Below are 22,057 nucleotides of genomic sequence, written 5' to 3' on the forward strand. Positions count from 1 at the left end.
GGAGACTCTAGGACCCTCTTTTTGTATCACCTTGAGGATATTCTATAATTTTATATGCAGATGAACGATTTTTCCTCGGTGGGCACTAATCATAAAAACTTGAACTTGGCACACAAGTGTCCGTTTTCTCACGTTTATCACCAAACACAGAGCGTGTCTGGTAAAATCATCTATTTTATCATTATCCATATAAGCTAGGGATTCACGCCATTATATTGCTTTCGTCCGTCCTCGACGCATCGCAATCGAAATGAAGTCCGTTGCCGTGTTCGTCGCTTTCGGTTTGGTGCTCAGTCTGTGTTCAGGTAAGCAATAAACATCCATTTTGCAGAAAAAAACATCCGCAGAGGAATGTGCAAGAGGTGCATGTACGGCTATGTAGTAATAGGGGAAAAACATCTATATAAATTGCTTACACTGTATGTATCAAATTAGACCGAACCACGAGGCAAATTATCACCAAGAACATGTTGTGTTGACTTTTTGAACATGTAATTAGCTCACCTGAGAACTCCTCGAAGCTTGTTACCCAGGGTAATTACGAACTCCGATTTCGAATGTCAATTTCATTCAGTTGTTCAACCATGAATGAGAGAATTGTTAGCAATCAATTCACACACAGCTGTGGTAACTTTCATTGACTGATTAGTAGAGAGCTCGGATTTTTATGACCTAAAAATGCTAGAAATACGCAGGCAGTTATAATCTAAAAACCTTAGAAACATGCATTCATTTATGACCTAAAAATATTAGAAATGTGCATTCATTTATGACCTAAAAATGTTAGAAATGTGCATTCATTTATGACCTAAAAATGTTATAAATATGCATTCATTTATGACTTAAAAATGTTAGAAATGTGCATTCATTTATGACCTAAAAATGTTAGAAATATGCATTCATTTATGACCTAAAAAACAAAAATATGACCTTAAAATACGAAAATTATGACATTATAATTTTCAGCATTATTTCATATCTTCTTTTTCAGTTAATGCTGTTTATCTTATTAAACTGAAAGCTAAACCGCGTTAATGCATAAATTTACCTAATTGAAAAAAATCTAAATGATTTTTAATTAAAAACTATCCGCGCGACTCAAAATTCAAATGAAAACCGCACTTACTTTATGCGCCATTAAATATTCTTTCAGAACGTTCTAGAATTTCGCACTAAATTGCGAAATGTTCAAAAAAGAAAAAAAGAAAACCGCTTTAATTCAATTTCGTGTAAGAAATATATTCGAAGAAACCAGCAAAAAAGTCTTCTTAAAAATCAAAAACAAACAGGGTAATATCAAGGAAACATTTTATTTTCTGGATATTATGCTGAGGTGAACTCGGAAAGGAAAGTCATCTTGTCCCCGCCGGGACTCGAACCCAGGCCCTCTTGCATACCGGGAAAGCATGCTACCATCAACACCACTGGAGACTCGACCCTGCTTTCCTTATTTCACGCACTGTGGCGTGAGGCACTGAAGTAGAGACAGTTGCCTCAACTTCAGGAATTGGCACCCAGGTGAGACGGTTTAGAGAGATAGATGGCTTTTTCTCAGCCCAAGATCACTCTAACAGCCATCTATCTCTCACCCTGTCACCACCTGGGGACCAATTCCTAAAGTTGAGAGGCTACTAATGGCTCTACTTCAGTGCCTCACGCCACAGTGCGTGAAATAAGGAAGGCAGGGTCGTGTCTCCAGTGGTGTAGATGGTATGCTTGCCCGGTGTGCAAGAGGGTCTGGGTTCGGGTCCCGGCGGAGACAAGATGACTTTTCTTTGCGAGTTTACCTCAGCATATCCAGAAAATAAAATGTTTCCTTGATATATATCTTGGGCTGAGAAAAAGCCATCCATCTTTCTAAATAGGGCAATGTCTGAAGAAACCTTGTCGTAAATCTGACGTCTTGAAATAATAGAATTATTTAGCATTTATAAATAGAATTTTATATATATAATAATTTTATATATAAATAAGAAAATAAATATAAATTTCTGGTTATGAAAAGACCGGAGGTACCGGGATTGTGAAAAATTTATATAAAAAACTATATATAGTATAAATAATTAGACCAACTGCAAAATATAAAATTTCTTAGATAATATATATTTAATCAAATAATCATAATTAACGGCATTTAATAACATATAATCGCATTCATTAATATGGTATATAGTTGACGCGCTGAACATAAAAATGAGAGTAGGTAATATATACATTATGATGAATGAGTAGTGTTAAAAGAATAGCATTAATTATAACTTAATGACGTCCTAACAGGCTGATGAAGTGACATTCTGTCACTGCCCTGTTGAGTGACACTTTCTGCTTTTTATTTCCCCTCCAGCCTACTTAAGCTTTCATTTACCCCTAGATTAATAACCCAATATGGGTAATATTAAACTCTAAGTAGTTTAAAAATAATAACATATACAACCATGACGAAAATCGCACTGCTAGTCCAGGATGGCTAAGAAATGACTCAGGGGTATGCACTGTTTGCCAATTTCAGTCGGAACCCACAGGCCACTATGTCATATTTAGGATTTAGGACCTGCTTGCAAAAATTGATTGACTTTCTCACGTAAAAAGGACAAAAAGAAAAAAAAAAAAAAAGAGACACAGTCAAAAATCATTGCATTTTTGGCAGAAAATGATGTGCATACACTTTACTTATAATTCGTTTCATTCATACGAGTATCGTGTTTTGCGTCCGTCTCCATAATACAGTATGAAAGTCTAGTTTATTATAAAAATTCTCATTCAATAAACTAAATGTAATTAAATGTATCATTAAATAATTAAATATAATGTATTGATTGTGTATTTGTCATGGCATAGAGGTTTCTTTTTAATTGATAAATTAAGGAAAAAAACATTCACTCGTAGATGGCACTGTAATACGAAAAAAACTCGACATAAAATGCAACAAAAACAGTCAGTGTATAACATGTGTTCATGACTGCGTTACATAAAACTATCGCATTTCAGTATAAGCGCCCGAATTTTAAATTATGGTAGCTTTATGTAACGTAAATTGCCATAAATATCAGTTATCGACTGTTTGTGGTGCATTGTATGTGTTACGTTTAGGGTGACCATACGTCTCGTATTTCCCCCGGGACAGTCCCGCCTTTTTGGCAAAAGTGTCCCGGTTTTTCCCGTTTTTTACACGAAGCCTACTTAAATTTTTATTCTTTATTGAAGTCGAAGATTGAAATTATTTTTCAACTCATAAACTATATTATGATAATTACAACTATAAATAAAAATATTAATCGCTCACATTTGTCTTGGTGAACGGTTTTTTTTCCGTGGAAATCGTTTTAATCCACTGCACTTTACAGTAATGCTTCATTTCCATTGTGATTTTTTCGTAATTTCAGCAATATTTAGCAAAATTGTTTAGTTCAGCGTCGTTTTTGGTGATATATGGCAATTTCCCGTATTTGGAATCCCAATTTCCCGTATTTCTTTCGAGGAAATGTAGTCAGCTAGTTATGTCGAATTTTTGGCTTTACAACGCCATCTGTGTGTGAAAGTTTTTCTTAAAATTTGTAAAACAAAACTAAAAGAAAAACTCTAGTCCCTGATAAGCATTTTAGTGCGAACCGCAACTTTTTATGTCAATTTTTTGATTTCTTATTAGTTTTTAAAATGTGTCCAGGTCTTCTCATCCACCCTGTATTTCTGATTTTGTCTGAATGACAAGAATAATTGAATCGGCTTGTGTGTTCCCTATGAAAGAAAATACCGTATCCCTCGACCTTAGTTGTCAATTACCTCTTGTTCGTCACTGAACATCTGCTACGTAAGGCATATGTCTATAAGCCATATGTCTCGCCGGATCGTCCCTTTTTTATCATCCCTATACATATATATAGTCCAGTATCACTTCTGTAGCTGCTTTTACGCAGTCGTAGCACATTACAATTGAAATGGAGTCCGTTGCCGTGTTCCTCGGTTTCGGTTTGCTGTTCTGTCTTTGTTCAGGTGAGCTCTATAAACACCTTTGTATGAAGAGAAATATCTTATATCACTCTTAGGGAGTATTCAGTTATTTTTAGGGTGTCCACTCTTATATCGTTGTCCAAAGGCTGTTTCCTGAACCGTTGGTTTTAGAGACAACTTTCAAATAGAAAAACAATATTTCAAATAATGTTGTCACCCATCATCGTAAATGCCGTTCAAATGACAAAAATAATAATCAATAAAGAAATTACCAAAATTAACTTTTTATTACAGTCCCCGTGTGCCCCAAAACCCAATCAGAAAGTTGTTGCCCTGTCTCTTTTGATGCCAACAGGAAAAAAAAAATCCATGTTTTCTAAGTGCAATATTCACTGAGATATATTCGAATTCGAAAAATAGAAGAAAGTTTGGGGGGGGGGGGGTTGTTGTTTGCGTCCTGCGTTTATGGTGCTGCAGTTACCGTTCCAACACCATTCGAGGTTTTTCACTGCGCCTCTCACTTAGCAATGTATGGAAGTGAATGTTGACAAATAGTCGTATAACCACGACAGATATAGGTTTTTGTTCTCATTCTCGTGCATATTCTGAAACACCTATAACTCGAATTTCATTCGCATTCGTTGAATTTAGTGGCAGATTGGGGGCTCGTAATTTATTTTATGACCAACCTGTATATACCCGGTTGTGATTATTACTCGGACATGTTTTGAGGGATGCGAAAGGCGTAAGATGCTACTCCTGAACTACACATGCAAATCGTCCACATTCCTCTGCGGAATTCCTAACGAATTGGTACATGTTGGAATGTGTGTGTATGCGTACTGAACCTTGTTTCTAAGCAATGCTTGTTTGGTGCTTCCATCTGAAATCAATTTTTCTAACTATGAGTGAAGTATAATTGTATTTTTGTAGGCCTGTTACTCTCTGTGGCAAGATTTTTAACGGGGAGATCGGCTCACATTCGCGCCTCGAAGTTGGAAACCACAAAAAACGAACTTCAGCCGACCACCACTACGGCGGTGGTGGGGTTCGAACCCGGATCATCGCGATGAAAGTCCGTCACTATTACCACTCGACCACCATAGCGTTGGCGTCAGGTGCTGCTGTCACTGCCTATGTAATCCTATGATAATGCTGAGCGATCTGATGCCTGAAAATGTCTACTCTAAAGTGAATGCCACGAAGGGGGTTATTTCATATTTTATGTTGAATCAAAATATATGTATATCCGAAGGGCTTTCAATACTAATGGTCGATAACCTTGAAGAATTAAATCCGGAGTATGGGTGGGGAGAAGGGAGATAGAAGTGTGTTGCATTCTTTAGCATACTGGAAGACCTAGCAAGACTTATCTATCTTGATAGGGCGATTCAAGTAATACATCAGCTGATTTTTAGCACAATTTTTGACCCTCCCACTTGTCAGCAAAACTCTGATTTCCCCCCCTCCTCCTTGTCAGCAAAATTTCGTCTCATCACTGCGTCTCCATCTCCTACCATGTATTATATACAGAGGCGTATGCGGAGGAGGGGCGTGGGCTAGAGGGTCGCATTCCCCCAAGATAAACATTTTATTTTTGATTGCAAAAAATATTTAAAAAAAAAGGGAAGGAAGAAAATATCTTTAGCCCTGTTATAGTAAATTTATGTTAATTTCAATGCTATTTCAAGGCTAACAACTCAAAATTTCTTGATTGAGAAATTCATTGTGTCTTGACCCTTAAGCCTATTGTGTCTTCTCCATTGTACGCAGGTCGATCCTGCGTACTCTCCCGATTGTCCATCAAGAATACACGTAGTGAGTTCGACCACCATTGTCTGACACTCTGTAGTTCACTTTGCTATGAATGCAAAGGGATAATTTTTCACATGATAACAAACTGAACAGTGAACACACTATAATTTTAAGTTGCCATTAAGAATATTTCATATCTTAATAAAGGTTAGTTGATGACGTAAACATCATTAAACAACCCCCCCCCACCGCCTCCCTTGTCATCAAATCCGAACCTCCCCTCCACTCATGATGCTGACCGAGAAAATTGAATGGCCCCTCACTATGTTGTAAGGCAGGCATATTCAACCCTTTGCTCGTGAGCACCATAGGCGGAGATAGACTTGGAAGTGTGGGGGGAGCCACGATGATCGTGATGTCAATTCATATATACAACAGATCAGTCGACTCCACCTTTGACGCTGCCCCCCCCCCCCCCGTAAATTCGCCCATGGTAAGCGCCACAGTGCTCGTGTCCGATTTCGTGCACGCGAGCACTTGATCAACATCTCCTTAAAACCCTTGTACAGATTTCATTCAAGGATTGAAATCATCCGGATTTCATGGATTCGAATGTCAATTTCGCCGTAAGTGTGCTCGTGACGAGAAAAGGGCTGAAGACCTTTGTTGTAATGTAACGCAGATGTCCCACAAGCCTCTTGGTGCCCTGCGCGGCACTGTTGGTTTGAAAGACTTCTGAGGCATTTCAGGTTTTATCCAGCTCTGTTGCTTTTATATCGAAGACATATTGCCAAACTGTGCCAGACCGCTTTGTCGCAACGGCCTCTCTCCTTGTAAGGGGAAAGTTGAGTACGTTTGTTACAAGGCAGATGTGGCAACTAATCTTTGGCATAAACGACGTTGCATTGCGTCTGCAGCAGTATCCATTGATATTAGATATTGAAGGAAAATTTCACACTGCGTATATACTGTTATTAGACAACCAGTTATCGTTCGTAAATATGAATCGCACGAATTTTATAAGAACTGAGCATTTCCATCGGTTCCTAGCCTTTGGAGGCTGTCTTCCGACGTACATATACCTTGAGGTAATGAACTTTGCCAATTTCAAAAGAATGAATAACATTTAAATGAATCTCAATGCTCTATTGATATATGAACATTCTTTAAATTCAAAAAGAGTTTAAAAAATTTCCAAAAATTAAAAAAAAATTTTATTTATCTGCATGCACTTTGTAAAGAAATTATTATCACGGAGATTTTTCAGTTTATAGGGGGAAAACAAATTGGTTTAAATTTTTTGTCAACAGAGGACACTGCATCGAAACAAATCACAGACACTTGACCTGAACCTTTCTACAATAACGCTTCAAACAGAGTTTCGTGACTGAGGGTAAAACAACTTCATCATCTTCAGCATGGCAATGAAAACAATTATATGTAAGCGCCAGTAACCAGAAATTTCAGAAATAAGCTATTAATCGTACACCCTACATTTTATAAAAAAATAGATTTCTCTCTTTAGTGCTTTGCAGCGCCCTCTACCGAAAAACTTGAATTAATTTTTTCCTATACCAAATCCCCCTTTCCCATCCCCCTCCGTAAAAATGATTTTTTTTTTCGCAAACGCATTCACGCTGTCCGTAAAACACGAATTCCAGCAGTTGACCCATTCTCATACGAACGAAAACCTACTGAGGCAGGAGTATTCATTCATTATTGCGGGCCAAACTAAACTTTACACGAAGCCCGCGGGCCACCAAATCATATACCGTGGTATTCTCGGTTATTAAACAGGGTGGTGGTGTGTGTTCACCAAATTATTGAACACTTTTATTTCCTCTCAATTTATTTTGAAAATGAATGAATTTAACTGAATTTATTTCATTAAATTTGATTTTTTTTTGTATTTGTTTTCAAATAATTTCCTTTCATCAATTCTTTAAATAATGAATCAAGATTAAATAATTCATTAAATCATTTCTTTTCAATTGATGAATTCTTTTATTAAATCTGAATTTAGCCCGATAATACTGAAATTATTTTTTCATTAATTTTAAATTTCCATGGAATTATTACTTTTAACAATTCTGAAATTACTCTCAATGAACAAGCAATTTTTTGTTTCGGTAATTCTGAGTAACTAAATTTTCATCATTTTTATGAAATTTTTTTTATTGGTGTTTTTTTAGCATTTCTTTAAATTCTGCAACTATGTATAACTTTTGGACGCCGAGTTTTTGCGTCTCGAAATACACTGGTGTAAGAAATTAAGGGAATTTGCAGAAAAAGGTCGATTATAGTTCTCAGATCACGAGATCTGAGAACTACGAGGTATAAACTAAAATATTTGATACAGAAAAAAAATTCGAAGGGAGTAGTGATCATTTAGTTATGAAGGGAGTAAAATTACTTTAAATTAATAATTTAATACAAAAGGAGTATTATTAATATAATACTAATAATTTATTACTACTGTAAATTATATGGCATTTTCTTCGGTTTAATTTCTATACCGCAGCAAGAGAATGTCACCTGCTAGCAATTAGCCATTCTTCTTCTGTTTACCTTCTCTTATAGACATATCATCTTCCTTTTTTACTTTCTCCACAGAAGCTACTCGTATGGGCTTTTTAAATAGGTGACAAATAAAAAGATTGAGCATGCATGCTTGTGAAGTTTTCAGTTACGTCTGTAGCCACCTTAAGGGCATGTCTGACAGGGATCCAGCCCTGGGGCCCTGGATGATTCTAATCATTTTTTACAACTATAAATTCATTTTAGAGTGACCCGTCGAAGATCCCAATCTGAGAGCCCGGCTGCAAGATGTGGGGGGGCCATGCTTAAGGGCATCGGAAGAATGGTCCTCTCATGCTGCAGCAGGGATCCTGGCTGGGATCTCTCACCGGCCGTCCATTCTGAATTTACAGTGTGGAAAAAAAAAAAATTATAAGAATTCTCCTATAGGCTGGATTTTGTCAGCCCATCCTTCGTGTTCAGCTCGTCTGCCATTATGAAGGTTGGGAGAAAAAATTTCTGAATGCTTTAGACTCTAAATCATCCAAACCTTTTTTGTCCCATCGCCCCCTTCTTCAGAAATTTTTTTCTCCCAGCGCTCCCAACGCAATCTGACCCATAGTTTCCTATTCCATAGTATCCTATTCTATGCCCGTAGCTTCTACCGCCCCCTGCAACATTCCATCGCCCCCAGGGGGCGTTAACGCCCACGTTGAGAATCACTGCTCTAAAGATTTTTTTCATACCAAGTTTTTACAAGTGTTTACATACTAAACTTTACACTTGATTTCAATGTTTCATCAAGAAAGCAAGCGTACACTTCGGAAGTCCTTGGATTAGTGGAAACGATAACGACTGTAATATATTCCTTGAATTTTAAGTATTTCTTGTGTCATCTTTTATACTTAAGCGGTTCGGACACATTTCCAGAGCAATCGAAGGATACATAGTAAATGTGAAAGCAATATAACCCTCTTAGTTATCTTTTTAAACAAAGAATAATAAGAGCTTTGTCGTAACTAAGTGTCCAAAAGCGCACCGAATAAGATGGCATTAAGAATATTTCATATCTTCATAAAGGGTGGTTGCTGACGTAAGCATCATCCAAACCCCCTCCTCCTTTTCATCAAAAGTCAGTAAATCGGAAACCCCTCCCCCCCATCGATGCTGACGTAATACTTGAATGACCCCTAACTTTGTATACTTTTTGGACGACGAGTTTTGCTTCTCGAAATATGCAGTGAGGGCTTGATCACTTGAACTGAATTAATTGTCTTTTTATACTTTTTGGACGACGAGTTTTGCTTCTCGAAATATGCAGTGAGGGCTTGATCACTTGAACTGAATTAATTGTCTTTTTATACTTTTTGGACGACGAGTTTTGCTTCTCGAAATATGCAGTGAGGGCTTGATCACTTGAACTGAATTAATTGTCTATTAAGGACTTTAAGTTGTTATTATCCATAATAAAGATAGATGGGCTTGGTCCACTATGGTTGTGAACCCCTCATATATTCCTTTAATTTTAAGTATTTCTTGTGTCATCCTTGATAATCTTGTTGATATTTTCTCAAAACCAAATTATTTGCCCTCAAAACCAAAAATTTGCCACAGAAAAAAGCTCGGAGGGCCACATTTGGACCGCGAGTCATAGGTTGAAGACCCCTTTTTTGTACTCTAAAGCTCCCTTTTTATACTGAGTATTTACATACTAAAACTTTACACTCGATTTCAATGTTTTCATAACGAAAGCAAGCATACACTTCGGGAGTTCTTGGATTCGTGGAAACGATTGTAATATGAGGGGGGTTCACAACCATAGTTGAGCAAGTTCATTCCTCTTTATCATGGACAATAACACTTTAAAGTTTTTGTAAAAGCCGGTGTTGGGCACTAAAAAAATGGTAGTTTGAACTGAACTTTGGCATATTTAATTTCTTTACATCACTTGAACTGAATTAATTGTCTATTAAGGACTTTAAGTTGTTATTATCCATAATAAAGATAGATGGGCTTGGTCCACTATGGTTGTGAACCCCTCATATATTCCTTGAATTTTAAGTATTTCTTGTGTCATCCTTGTTAATCTTGTTGATATTTTCTCAGCTGACAAGAAAGAGGCTGTTTTCGAGTGCAACTTCGGCGAAGATGACTGCGGGTTTAGTAATTTGCCTCACTCCAGCGGCAAATGGCAGAGGCAGGACATCGGCATGGAAGGAAGGAAAGGTTCGTATTTCAATTTCTTTCTTACATAAGTTTATATTTCCCTATGCAACCACAATTTTGTAAACGAGTAAAAACGAAAAATACCATTTATATTTCCCTATATTTAAGGAGCTTATTTTCGAAAAAGGTTAATAACATTTGCGTTTCTTTCTTTGAAATGCTCTTCTCGTCGGTTTCTTTAGGATGAGCTCTGTCGGATTATGCAACAGGGTTCATTCAAACGGGGATATTTTTGGTCGAAATTACAATGTGTAAAGTTAATCGATTCTACCGAAACAGAACATGTTCACCTTATTCATTAATTACAGTATTTTTTTTCAAAACGGAACATAACAAAGCGGTTGTCCTACAGACGTTAAGAGTCTCTTTTTTTTTTTTTCCAAAACGGCACATAAGCGCTTTCACAACCGCATTTCACAGTAGAACCCCTCAATAGCGGACACCCATTGGACTGAAAATTTTGTTCGCTAACGAGGAGTGTTCGTTAATGGATAGTAAACTACATTGAGTCCCATTTTGACTTAATTCAAAAAAGGGGTGTCCGTTGGTGGAGGTGTCTGCTAACGGTAGTGTCGGTTATCGGAAGTTCTACTTGTGGAATGATCCTGTTTTTTATGTTATTCACGAGAGGGAAGTGAGAGTATCTTACTTGGAAGATGAAACCTTCTGGAATCAACGGACTTAACCAGCTCTAATTTTGATCAAAAAAGATATCATTTCCACTAATTTTCTTTTAAAACGGAACATTTCCAAAATGTGAATGTAGATAACTCCTTTAGATGTTGAGTACAAAACATAATATTTAAATATTTTTATACCACTTCCTTATTCTATATGTTGCGTTATTTTTCTACTTTTGTAAAGCAGTCCATTCCGGAGAATGGAAATTTTTTTTAGTTTTACTGTAAATTTCGCAAAAGTGGAAATGCTCCCTTTTAAAAATAAGCTCCTCATATGTGTCTATTTCTCAACAGGTTATGCGATGATCTTGGAATCAACGGATGAGACGAGCGTAACTGCCACCATGCACTCACCTTTCTTCCAAACCGACGGAACCAAAGTGCTGATGTGCGTTAGTTACACTTACTACATGTCTGGGAAAGAAGCCGGACTCAAGGTCGTCGCTAGCAATGGCGAAAACAACGACAACTCCAACACTGATAACTTGGTCGGATCACTGGGCTCTGTGCGAACGCGAGTCACGACGCTGGATGTCGATGATGTCCTGAAGGTGGGCCAGCTTTATTATCATGCGTAATAATTAGGGAAAAATAATAATAATAAGTCGTATGGAACTGGCTATTCCACCTATTTGCATGCAGCAGTGGATCGGTAAGGGAGTAGTTCAACAGTTTCGTGGACCTGCAGAAATTAAAGAAATAATTTGCGTACCGACAAAGAAAAAAAATGGGAGAGAAAACAAATAGGAGAAATAATTTATAATAATAATTATAATAAATAATAAAAAATTTGCAGGAAAAATTTGCGGACCTTAAAAAAAACAAAACACGAAAGCACGACTTAAAAACTCATCAATGTCTTAGGATTCACCTTCAACGTGCATGTCATATATACAACGTTAAAAAATTACCTTTATATATACTGTGATATAAACTGACATGAGCACTTTGAATGATTCTTAACCACATCGCATATATTGAATTGTTATAATACTCAAATATACAGGAATGTATATATATTGACGCGCCGCCCCAGAAGATTATTGCTTAAAGGGGGGGGGGGGTGATAGTACACGTCAAGGCAAACAATGCTTGCTGTAAGACCCAAAATCGTGACCCTATTATTCGAGGGATATGTGCATCAATCCCACTTCAGGAAGTCGCCAAAATATGGCAACCTTGCTCACATCGCACGGAAATGTTATAAATTCTTCCTTACAGTCACTAGTAATAACCGAGGTAAAAAAATAAAGAATTATTTTATTTTTCCAAAAGTAAAAATATATCCCACGTGTGTGTATAATACCGTTAGAGACTAAACACGCTAACGGTATTTCATGCGTAGGGAGGGGAAATATTTTTTTTCCCTTTCACACCCAGGGTAACTTTAGGACTTTTCGTTCCTTCCTTTTTAGCGTCAGTTTAGTACATCGTATTTTAACATGCGGCGAAAAAAATATTGCAATTTGCTACTCTAGGTTCCACTAGAAAAATCGTTTGTCTTGACATCTGCTATCATACCTCTTTTTTTTAGCGGTAGATTTTTGGGACACCCTGTATATGTTAATTTCTTGTTGCCACCTTTTACTTAATAACTTTTTTCTTAATCTGCCGTCTTACATCTTAGGTCGTCTTCCAAGGCACAGTGAAACATGGAAAAGTTGCTCTCCTCAGCTTCAGGGTTAAATCTGGAGGATGTGTTTGAAATTCTTATCACCAACAAGACCAATCGATGGCTCTTCAAAAATGCGCAAATCGACAAAAAAAAACCCATTGTTCTTGTATTTTCAAACAATGTTCTGATGTCTTGTGAGAATGAATAGATCAATAAAAATAAGTTATGAAAGCATGTTAGTTTATAAATTTGACAATAGCAGAGCACAAAGGTCTCATCAGCTCTTTGGAAAACGGATTACTAACTGGGGTTCCGTGGAATCACGGGGTTCCGGGAAAGCTTTTTTTTTGGGGGGGGGGGGGGTCCGTATGATCAAATGCCACGGAACCCCTGAAAAATCCCCGCTTGACCCGCTGACCAAACGTGGCCCTGGGGGTTACGGTGTGCCCTGTACCTCAAACCTAATTTTGTAAATATGAATTAAGCGGCACATTTATAGATCGCTCAAGTCACCCGCGGCACAATTCTAGACCATTTAAGTGGCTCGTGGCGCATTGTCAGATGACTCAAGTAGGCCCGTGGCACATTCGTAAATCACTTAAGTGACTCGCGACACAGTTTCAGAACACTTAAGCGATCCCTTAAGTGAGTGACATATGTAACAGTTTCAGAGCCCCAGTGCGGTTCTATATCTCTCAAGTTACCCGCGGCACACACATTCCGAGATTATTTAAGTGATCCGCGACACATTTCCGGATCACTTGGATCCGCGAAACATTTAGAGATCACTAAAGTGACTCTGTAACGGACTTCACAATAGGGAGATTGTTAGTTTAGGTGTCCACAAACTAGCGAAAGGTTTTACTCGTGTTTTTGACTCTCCGAGTTACGAATATTTCATATTTTTATAAAATATGGGTGATGCCGTAAACATCCTTCAAACCCCTCTCCCCTTGTCATCAAATCAGAACCCCCTAATCAATGCTGACGTAATACTTGAATGCCCCCTTATATACAATATGATGAATTTGATTTCTGCGCAGCAAAAACTCTGTACGCATGGAAGCATTCTGAGCATTGTTCGCCAATATGAACCCTTGAAAATGTTTGTTTTTCGGATAACATTGATTCTCGGTCCTTCTAATAAGGCTCTAAAAGCCCATATTTTGTAAATCCTATGAAAAAACAGCCATTGTTAGTTACTTTTGTCTATTATCAACAAACGGGTGTAAATAAAATTTTGTCAGCTAAAAAATATGCCGTCTGCCACCTACCTATCAAATAAAAAATACAACTATGATTGAGATTGGCTTTTAATTGATGTATTAAAGCAAAAAAAGTAAAATGACATAATATTAACCATTAATAGAAGTTAGATTTAGATATGGTGGACATACATCGGTTACACCTCACAAGTGTAATCTTTTATAGCATACGACACTATTATGGATTTTGCATTAAACGAAAAAGTTTTAAGAGTAATATTTATACTATTTTATTTTTTACAAATATCAACCGTTAAAATTTTGCAGCAAACTTAAGAATTTAATTTGTATTATCATTTTTAAAATATAACGTTATGCTATATTATTTTCTTTTCTTTTGGCACATCAATTAAAAAATGGTCACCAATCTCCATCATAATAGTTGTGTTTTTTATCTAATAGGTGGCAGGAAGAGTTCTAGTTTAATGATGTTTCCTCAATATAATACGTCCTGTACAGCTTACAGTTATTTTCTAGAAGGCACATTTTGGCTGACGAAATTTTATTTTTACCCGTTTGTTAGTAACTGACAAAAGTAACTGAGAGGGACACTGGGTTTTCCATAATGTTTGCAAAACATGGACGTTTAAAGTTCGAAAATGGCTGAAAATCATAACGTTATCCGAAAAAATTAATTTTGAAGGGTAATTTCACTCCCCCACCCCCAAAGTTTCAAGGGGCAATTTTGTGAAAAGAAGAACATTTTTATTATGAAAAACAATAACATAACTGTAATAAAAAAGAATTGCCTATAATTTTTGAAGGAGTATTTTCACTCCCCGAAAAATTTGTGGGGAGTAAAATTGAATTTGGATTCCTTTATCACGGATCTAGATTCGTATTGGCAAACGCCGCCGAGAATGCTTCTGTGTACAAAGAGATTTTGCTGCGCAGAAAAAAAAAATTCACCTTATTGTGTATAAAAAGTAGCGCATGTTATTTTTTCATTCCGCACAAAAGATATCGAAATTATGTGCGCAGAGAAACAACTCGTTTGTTCAGGTGGAATTGAAGAGAATGTGCCTCCATCTGGAAGAAAACAAACAGGGAGCAAGCATTTCAAGGAGGAATAAAAAATTTTCTTGCCCCGTGAGCATCTCTGTTTTTGCACCCCTTAAAATCCTGAAGCCAGGTTTCCCCCAGACCCGTCATTTCAACTTTTTCTGGGGGGAGGGGGGGGGCAAAGAACATGTACTCAATGTATGCATATATATATACCATTTTTAGTGTATTTTCAAAAGCCGGAACCCCCTCCCCGACCCCCCAAATGACGGGCCTGCCCCAGACCGAGATTTTCCCTATAGTGAATTTATAGGGCAAAAGTAATGAGATATACGAAGGTTTTTAAAAACATGATGTTGCGAAGATGAATTTTTGGAAAGGCAGAAAATTCAACTGCCTTTGCGGGGGAATCGAACCCACGCCCTTTCACTTTCTGGGTGAAAGCGCTAGACTATAAAGTAAACGAATCTCTCAATCTTTCCTTGGAGCTCGTGTACGCTGAAAGGGACCGTACATGGACGGCCGGACCTGACCAACGCCATCCTTAGCTAGAACCTAAATGCTTTAGAAGGTGATGACTTGACTCAGGTCAAGCTCACAACTGCTGACGTTGCCACCAGATGGCGACTTATGCAAGAATGACGTCACTCTGCGCTACCATACGAAGGTTTTTAACAACTGGCTGTTGCGAAGATGAATTTTTTCGGTTGTTAAAAAAACTCCTTCGTATGGTAGTGGAGAGTGACGTCATCGTTGCTTAAGTCGCCATCTGGTGGCAGCGTCAGCAGTTGTGAGCTTGACTTGAGTCAAGTCATCCATTATCTTCTAAAGCATTTAGCTTCTAGCTACAGATGGCGTTGGTCAGGTCCGGCCGTCCTTGTGAGCCAAGGAAAGATTGAGATATTCGTTGCCTTTGTAGTGTAGTAATCTAGGGCGTTCACTCGGAAAGTGAAAGGACGTGGGTTCGATTTCCCGCAAATTCAGTTGAATTTTCTGTCTTTCAAAAACCCATCTTCGCAACAGCCAGTTGTTAAAAACCTTGGTATGGTAGCGGAGAGGGACGTCATCCTTGCGTAATGAGATTTGTCCTGGACCCCCGTGCTAGAGCCCTGCCAGCCCATCCTTGCGGGGGTGTTCACTTTAACCATGGAGGACAGATGGTTGATTTCGTACTCAGCAGAGATATTCTCGGACGACTGAAATGAACCCCTATGATTCAATGATTAGCACCATGATCATTTCAGTTAAAGCATGAGTCAGGGTTCTGTACAGGAGCTCTTATTCGGCTTATGGATATAATCAAAGCTCTTATTCGGCTTATGGATATAATCAAAGCTCTTATTCGGCTTATGGATATAATCAAAGCTCTTATTCGGCTTATGGATATAATCAAAGCTCTTATTCGGCTTATGGATATAATCAAAGCTCTTATTCGGCTTATGGATATAATCAAAGCTCTTGATTCGGGAATATGCCTCCCAATAGTCCGACGAAGCTCCAACCTCGTGAGTTTCAACTCTGAGTTCAATCGGGCGCAGCATGACCACCGCATCCTGCAGTAGGGCCCGTAGAGATCTTTGGTGGGTCCCCCTGAGGTTAAACTCTTCACGGGCGCGTCTGTTATGAACTTATAATGTGAAAACAAAAATTATGAGAGAATCATCTCGCCCCCCCCCGGGCTGGAGCCCTGTCGGCCCCACGCTTGTAGGGGGCCATGATGATGGACGTTGACAACCAAACTATGACATAATTGCGCATGAGTAGTTAAGCATTATATTCTTTAAAAATTCTTATATCTCATTAAACATTTGATGCTTCCGTTTAAAATTTTAGTATAATGTTTCTATCGTACGTGGTCGAATTTTCTGTGAGTTTTGCAATACTTGAGTCAGTATTTTCTGCAAGTTATGAGCGAAAAACCTGCTAAGAAAATTTGAATTTTTAAAAAAATTCAGTATCTTCACTGTGGCGTGGCATCGCTATAAAAGTGCTGGACGAAAACGAACACAAACACTGCACATAACCAGTGCCGCCTTAGCGCATGGGCCCACTCGAGCACGGTCCGGGAGGGCCTCAAGAGAATGCGGGCCTCACAAAAAATGAGAACCAGTAGAAATTTTCGAGAATTTGCCGGGTAGGGGTCTCAGAAAAATCACTTGACCGGGGGGGGGGCCATACAGACGGCCCTGCACATAGCAAGTAAAATATATTTTGTGAGAATTTAAAATTAATTAAGCACTTAAGTGGTTCCCAGTGCTGTTCTACATCACTCAAGTTTCCCGCGGAACATTCCCAGATTACTTAAGTGATCCGTGGCATAATTACGGATCATTTGAGTGATACGGGGCACAGTTCCAGAGCACTTGAAGGATCCGTGAAACATTTAGAGATCACTGAAATGGTTCTGTAGGGGACTTATCAATAGGAAGAATGTTAGTTCAGGTGCCCAATAATTATTGGAAGGTTTTTTCCCGTTTTTGAGCACCGAACAAGATGCCATTACAAATATCTCATATCTTTATAAAGAGTAGTTGATGACGTAAGCATCATCTAAACCCCCCCCCCCCCCAAATTCTGTAATTTTCTGTCATCATTCTTTCTATCTCATTTGTGTTTTTTTTCCTAGTTTGTTTGATATTATGAGTTACTCATATTCGTACACACACATAAACAAATACACTTTTTGAAGTAAATGAAGTCCTAATCTTATTCTTTGATAAACTGGCAGAAAGCGTGAATTTGAACTTTATTTACACATTTTGCGTAGCTCAAAATAATCTCAAAGAAACACATGCACAAAAACAACAGCAACAGCAGAAAAGAACATTTCTATGGCTCTAAACAGCGACCGGATGTAAGCTTGAAGTTTGCGATGGCAATTTTTCCATTTTTGACTTTGCCCTGAATATTGACCTGAAAATGAAAGAGAAGCCATTTATGGAATTGACATGATATTTGAATATCTAATTGATGTCGAATGGATCGCTGAGTATTAGTACTACTATATAAGTCAAAATTAAGCGTGATGTTTGAAAACATTCTTATGTGATTTTTAATAGGATAAACTTCTAGATGTATTCTTTGTATTCTCGTAACGGAATACCTACCTGTACAGCGTTCTCAAGACTCAGTGACACGCCGTTTCTGCTCCAAAAAGCTTCAGATTTAGTTGAATAATTGGAAGTGTAGGTCTCTTCTGATGATTCCTCCGTGTACGTGGTTGTGATTTCTGCGTTTCCTGTCATAGCGACGTCATAGCTAATGCAGAAGAACTTCCTATATCCGAATGTCCCTCGCATAGGTGACTGAAGGGTGGCTGTAACACTTTCCATGTCATTCGATGACTCCAAGAGCATCACATTACCTGTTTTTTAAGACGATAGTGAGAGAATCGTGAAAGGAACTTCGACAAGATATGTCATTATTAATTTCCACTTTACACACATTTCGGCAGGCAAAGCTTGGACGAACAGGAATTGAAACCTTCACTATCAAAAATAAAACAGGACACATTAATATGAACGATACATACAATACACCACAGTATACCGTGAAAATGTTCCTGCACGCATAATAGCTAAACACGCCTTTGGTGTTCGTGGCATATTACCGTTCCGCGTACAGAGAGTAACAGGTCCGCGCAGAAAAAGAAAAATTCGGAGGGGAACATTGTATACAAGCAAAAAAGAAAACACGATACACAAATGAAAACAGAAGTAAACTATTATACAAACCAGCACAAACAAAAATAAAAAAAGCTTAATAGAGCGCCGTAAGTATTAGTGCCGTACATAAAACGCACAACATGAATAAAGTGAGAAGGAGACATTATACAAACAAAAATGTGTTATGTGTTACGAGCAACTTTTCTGTCACCTCGTTGGGCAATTTGCCTGTTGTGGCCTTGTATGTGTGTATTTGTATAAATAAAGCATGGTACAGCAAAAAAAACGAACATGATATGCAGATGAAAACAGAAGTATGAGATGGTATACAGAAAAAGAAACAGTCATAAAACATGATACACCGAAAATAGAAAAAATAAAACACGTACAACGAAAAATGAAACATGATTAAGCTGACCATATTTCCTCGAGAGAAATACGGGACATCGGGATTCCAAATACGGGAAAATACGGGACATCGCCAATTATCGCCAAAAACGATGCCAAAACCAAACAAAGTTGCCAAATATTGTTGAAATTACGGAAAAATCACAATGGCGGGAAATGATGCATTACTGCAAATTGCAGTGGATTAAAATGTATTCCACGGGGAAAAAAAACGTTTACCAAAGCAAATGTGGGAGATTAATATCCCATATATAGTTGTAACTATCATAAAATAATTTATGAGTTGAAAAATAACCTCAATCTTCGACTTCAATAAAGAATAAAAATTCAAGTAGGTGTCGTGTGAAATACGGGAAAAACCGAGACACTTTTGCCAAAAAGTCGGGACGGCCAAAAAAAGAGAAAATACCGGGACTGTCCCGGGAAATACGGGACGTATGGTCACCTTAAACATGATGCAGTAAAGAAATAAAGCATGGTGCAAGCAAAAATAAAACACGATGCAAGCAAAAAGAAAAACACTCATGATAGAAAAAAAAAACATGATACACTGAATAGAAGCAAAAATAAAACATGATGAACAGAATAGTAAACAAAATAATGCATTACAGAAGCAACAATGAGATGTTTTCCACGAATTTCTTTTTTAAAGGCATACCATGTTCCGTTAATGATTAATATTTTTACACCGAAGTATTTAAATCTTCATGGTAGACAGGAAACAGGTATATACAAACCTTGCGTGTCTGCAATGTCTGCGTAACTAATTTTCCATTTCCCAGTAGATTGAGGCAAGTTGACGAATCCGCAATCGTTATTGTTAAATTTGCATACGAAGAGATCTCTAAACATCTCAACTAAAGAAAACAAAATTACCAATGACCAACATAATAAAAAATTACGATGAACATAACGTCAATTTCATCAGACAATAATAGAAAAATGATTATCATGTGTATATCGGTTTAAAAAAACCACTAAATTTTAGAAATTGGATTCCCGGTAACAATGGAATTTTAACATGATTCAGTGCTCATAAAGGTATTTTAAGGTATCCGACTACCTTTCTTGTCACTTTTCTATAAAATGGTACTGGAGTGAACTATAATAACAGTTTTTTTGATAGAAAGTGTCTCAGAATGGGGGAAATTATAATCGATTTTGGACTACTCATGTCATTTTCTTACTTGCGAGCACGGGGAAAGAGAGCTACAACTTTCAATCTTTGTTAATTTTTTCGACACAACCCAGCCTCTTTTGAGGTAACGAAGTAAGTTGCTTCACATCAGTCCGTGGGTTGTGAGTGGTTCTATCTATCTATCTATGTCATTTTCTACGAAAAAGTCATTTTTATGTCGAACTTTAAACGAAATTCACGTAATATTTGAAACGCGATTGCAAAAAAATTCTATGAATTAAATGTTATGTTTTTTTTTGTTTTTTTTGGTTTTTGCAGTATATTTAGCCAGCGACAATGCAGGTTATATGAACCATAAATTAAAGGATTGCATGGTATGCTCATAATTTACATGCAGATCTGTTGATATACATGTGAACTTTTGAAATTTTATCCTATATATATATATATATATATATATATACATATTTTTTTTTTAAATAATAACGTGATCCTCACGTATTCCCAAGGGATAAGCATGATCCGCCCAGGGAAAGTGCATAAAACACTGTAATTAGATAAATACATGTGATGGACCTTAGATTTCGGTTCATAACCTTAACAATATATGGAAAAATATCATATCAAAATTTTGTAATGATGCAATCAATAGATTTTTTGAAATCATGTTTAAAACTTGGGTAAAGTAAACGACAGAGAAAAAATATCGTTCTTCGTAAAACGCGCTTAAAGTTTTTAATCACAAATTACATGTATATAAAAACGCAACCATAAAATGGACGTAACTTCAGTTCTAAGCATAATATGAACAAAACAAGGTCTCTTTTGGACTCAAACGAGGCCTTGCATTAAAAAAAAAAATCGATATTTTTCTGCCATAATCACATTTTCATCGTAGTCGGATACCTTCAAGAGAGTAATTGCATGTGCATTGGTAGTTCTTTCGAAAAGTTTCCATTTCTGTTACTGGCCAAATACATTTCATTTCGACGTACAAAATCAGACTCTTAAACCAGGTCTAAGAGTCTGATTTTGTAGGTCAGACTCTTCAACAAGGTCGGGCGCGGTAGCCAAGGTCGATAAGATACTCGCCTAAAGTACAAAAAGATGTTTAGAGGTTTCGCGAGTTCGATACCTGGCTCGTCCTTGTCAAAAAACTTTCCTGACACAGGGTTACAACAGAAACGGTGAATGTGACCGCAGAAAATATTGCTACTCCACGGAGACCCCATCGAAGGGTTAGCGCACCAACCTCTCGATGAGTATAAAAAACAAGCTCGCCGTTCGGAATCGGCAATAAATTGTAGGTCCCGATCTAATTAGCCCTCGTGTGCAGAAAGTGACCGTGGTGCGACAAAAATGATCAAATGATTAAACTAGGTCTTTAAATGACTCAATACGATTCATTAAAAAACAGCGGTTCTTGACCAATGACTTTTCAGGGCCTCAGCGGCCCCTCGAGGAAAATAAAATTATTCAGTAAATTTATCAATAAACAAATTGATAAATAAAATTTAAAAACAAAGATTTCTACTCGACCTCCACCAAAGAAGTCAAATATTAAAAAGAACTCCACGAGTCAATCAAGATCAATCGCTGCATCAAAGTATTCAAGAATCTCAAATCGGCGCAGGAAATGTTGGAATATTATCAAAAAATTAATTCCAAAATTTGATCGCAGCACATTTTTCAAATCTAAAACTGTGTTTGGTGCTTACCTGTACGCACGCAGAACAATAAATAAAAACCGAAAATCACGACCACGCACTTCATTTTGATTGTGAGCTCTGAAAGATGTGTCAAAACCTATGGTTCGACAGGTACTAAGTAGGTGAAGT

General features: G+C 37.4%; 2 protein-coding genes across 3 annotated transcripts; one reads left to right on the forward strand and one right to left on the reverse strand.

Moving 5' to 3' along the window:
- The first annotated feature begins 193 nt into the window (after positions 1-193).
- Positions 194-12,975, forward strand: LOC149068631 (uncharacterized). Of its 2 annotated transcripts, none has more exons than XM_089251045.1 (4): positions 194-305; positions 10,327-10,446; positions 11,421-11,677; positions 12,754-12,975. In XM_089251045.1, exons 1-4 carry the CDS (start codon positions 251-253, stop codon positions 12,829-12,831), a joined length of 510 nt encoding a protein of 169 aa, XP_089107171.1. In that variant the 5' UTR covers positions 194-250; the 3' UTR covers positions 12,832-12,975. The 2 variants fall into 2 exon arrangements, with proteins under 2 accessions (XP_089107171.1, XP_089107173.1); XM_089251047.1 differs by lacking the exon at positions 194-305 and adding an exon at positions 3,887-3,990.
- Positions 12,976-17,707: 4,732 nt separating this feature from the next.
- On the reverse strand, positions 17,708-22,057 carry LOC149068632 (uncharacterized). Its single transcript, XM_089250775.1, has 4 exons — positions 21,938-22,057; positions 19,819-19,938; positions 18,116-18,372; positions 17,708-17,921 (listed from the first exon to the last, which is right to left on the reverse strand). The coding sequence occupies exons 1-4, from the start codon at positions 21,990-21,992 to the stop codon at positions 17,838-17,840; spliced, it is 516 nt and encodes a 171-aa protein (XP_089106901.1). The 5' UTR covers positions 21,993-22,057; the 3' UTR covers positions 17,708-17,837.

Source organism: Pholcus phalangioides, unplaced genomic scaffold, assembly GCF_987345545.1.
Source record: "Pholcus phalangioides strain wild (caught in Gottingen) unplaced genomic scaffold, Ppha-v1.0 ptg000024l_1, whole genome shotgun sequence".
NCBI lineage: Eukaryota > Metazoa > Arthropoda > Arachnida > Araneae > Pholcidae > Pholcus > Pholcus phalangioides.

Bases quoted from the DNA above. Each gene is read 5' to 3' on its own strand.
- LOC149068632 (XM_089250775.1), bottom strand. From the start codon at position 21,992: ATGAAGTGCGTGGTCGTGATTTTCGGTTTTTATTTATTGTTCTGCGTG. The intron at 19,939-21,937 runs GTAAGCACCAAA...TGTTTTCTTTAG, and splicing joins ATTGTTCTGCGTGCGTACAG to TTGAGATGTTTAGAGATCTC. The intron at 17,922-18,115 runs GTAGGTATTCCG...TTTCATTTTCAG, and splicing joins GTCTTGAGAACGCTGTACAG to GTCAATATTCAGGGCAAAGT.
- LOC149068631 (XM_089251045.1), top strand. From the start codon at position 251: ATGAAGTCCGTTGCCGTGTTCGTCGCTTTCGGTTTGGTGCTCAGTCTG. The intron at 306-10,326 runs GTAAGCAATAAA...ATATTTTCTCAG, and splicing joins GGTGCTCAGTCTGTGTTCAG to CTGACAAGAAAGAGGCTGTT. The intron at 10,447-11,420 runs GTTCGTATTTCA...ATTTCTCAACAG, and splicing joins CGGCATGGAAGGAAGGAAAG to GTTATGCGATGATCTTGGAA.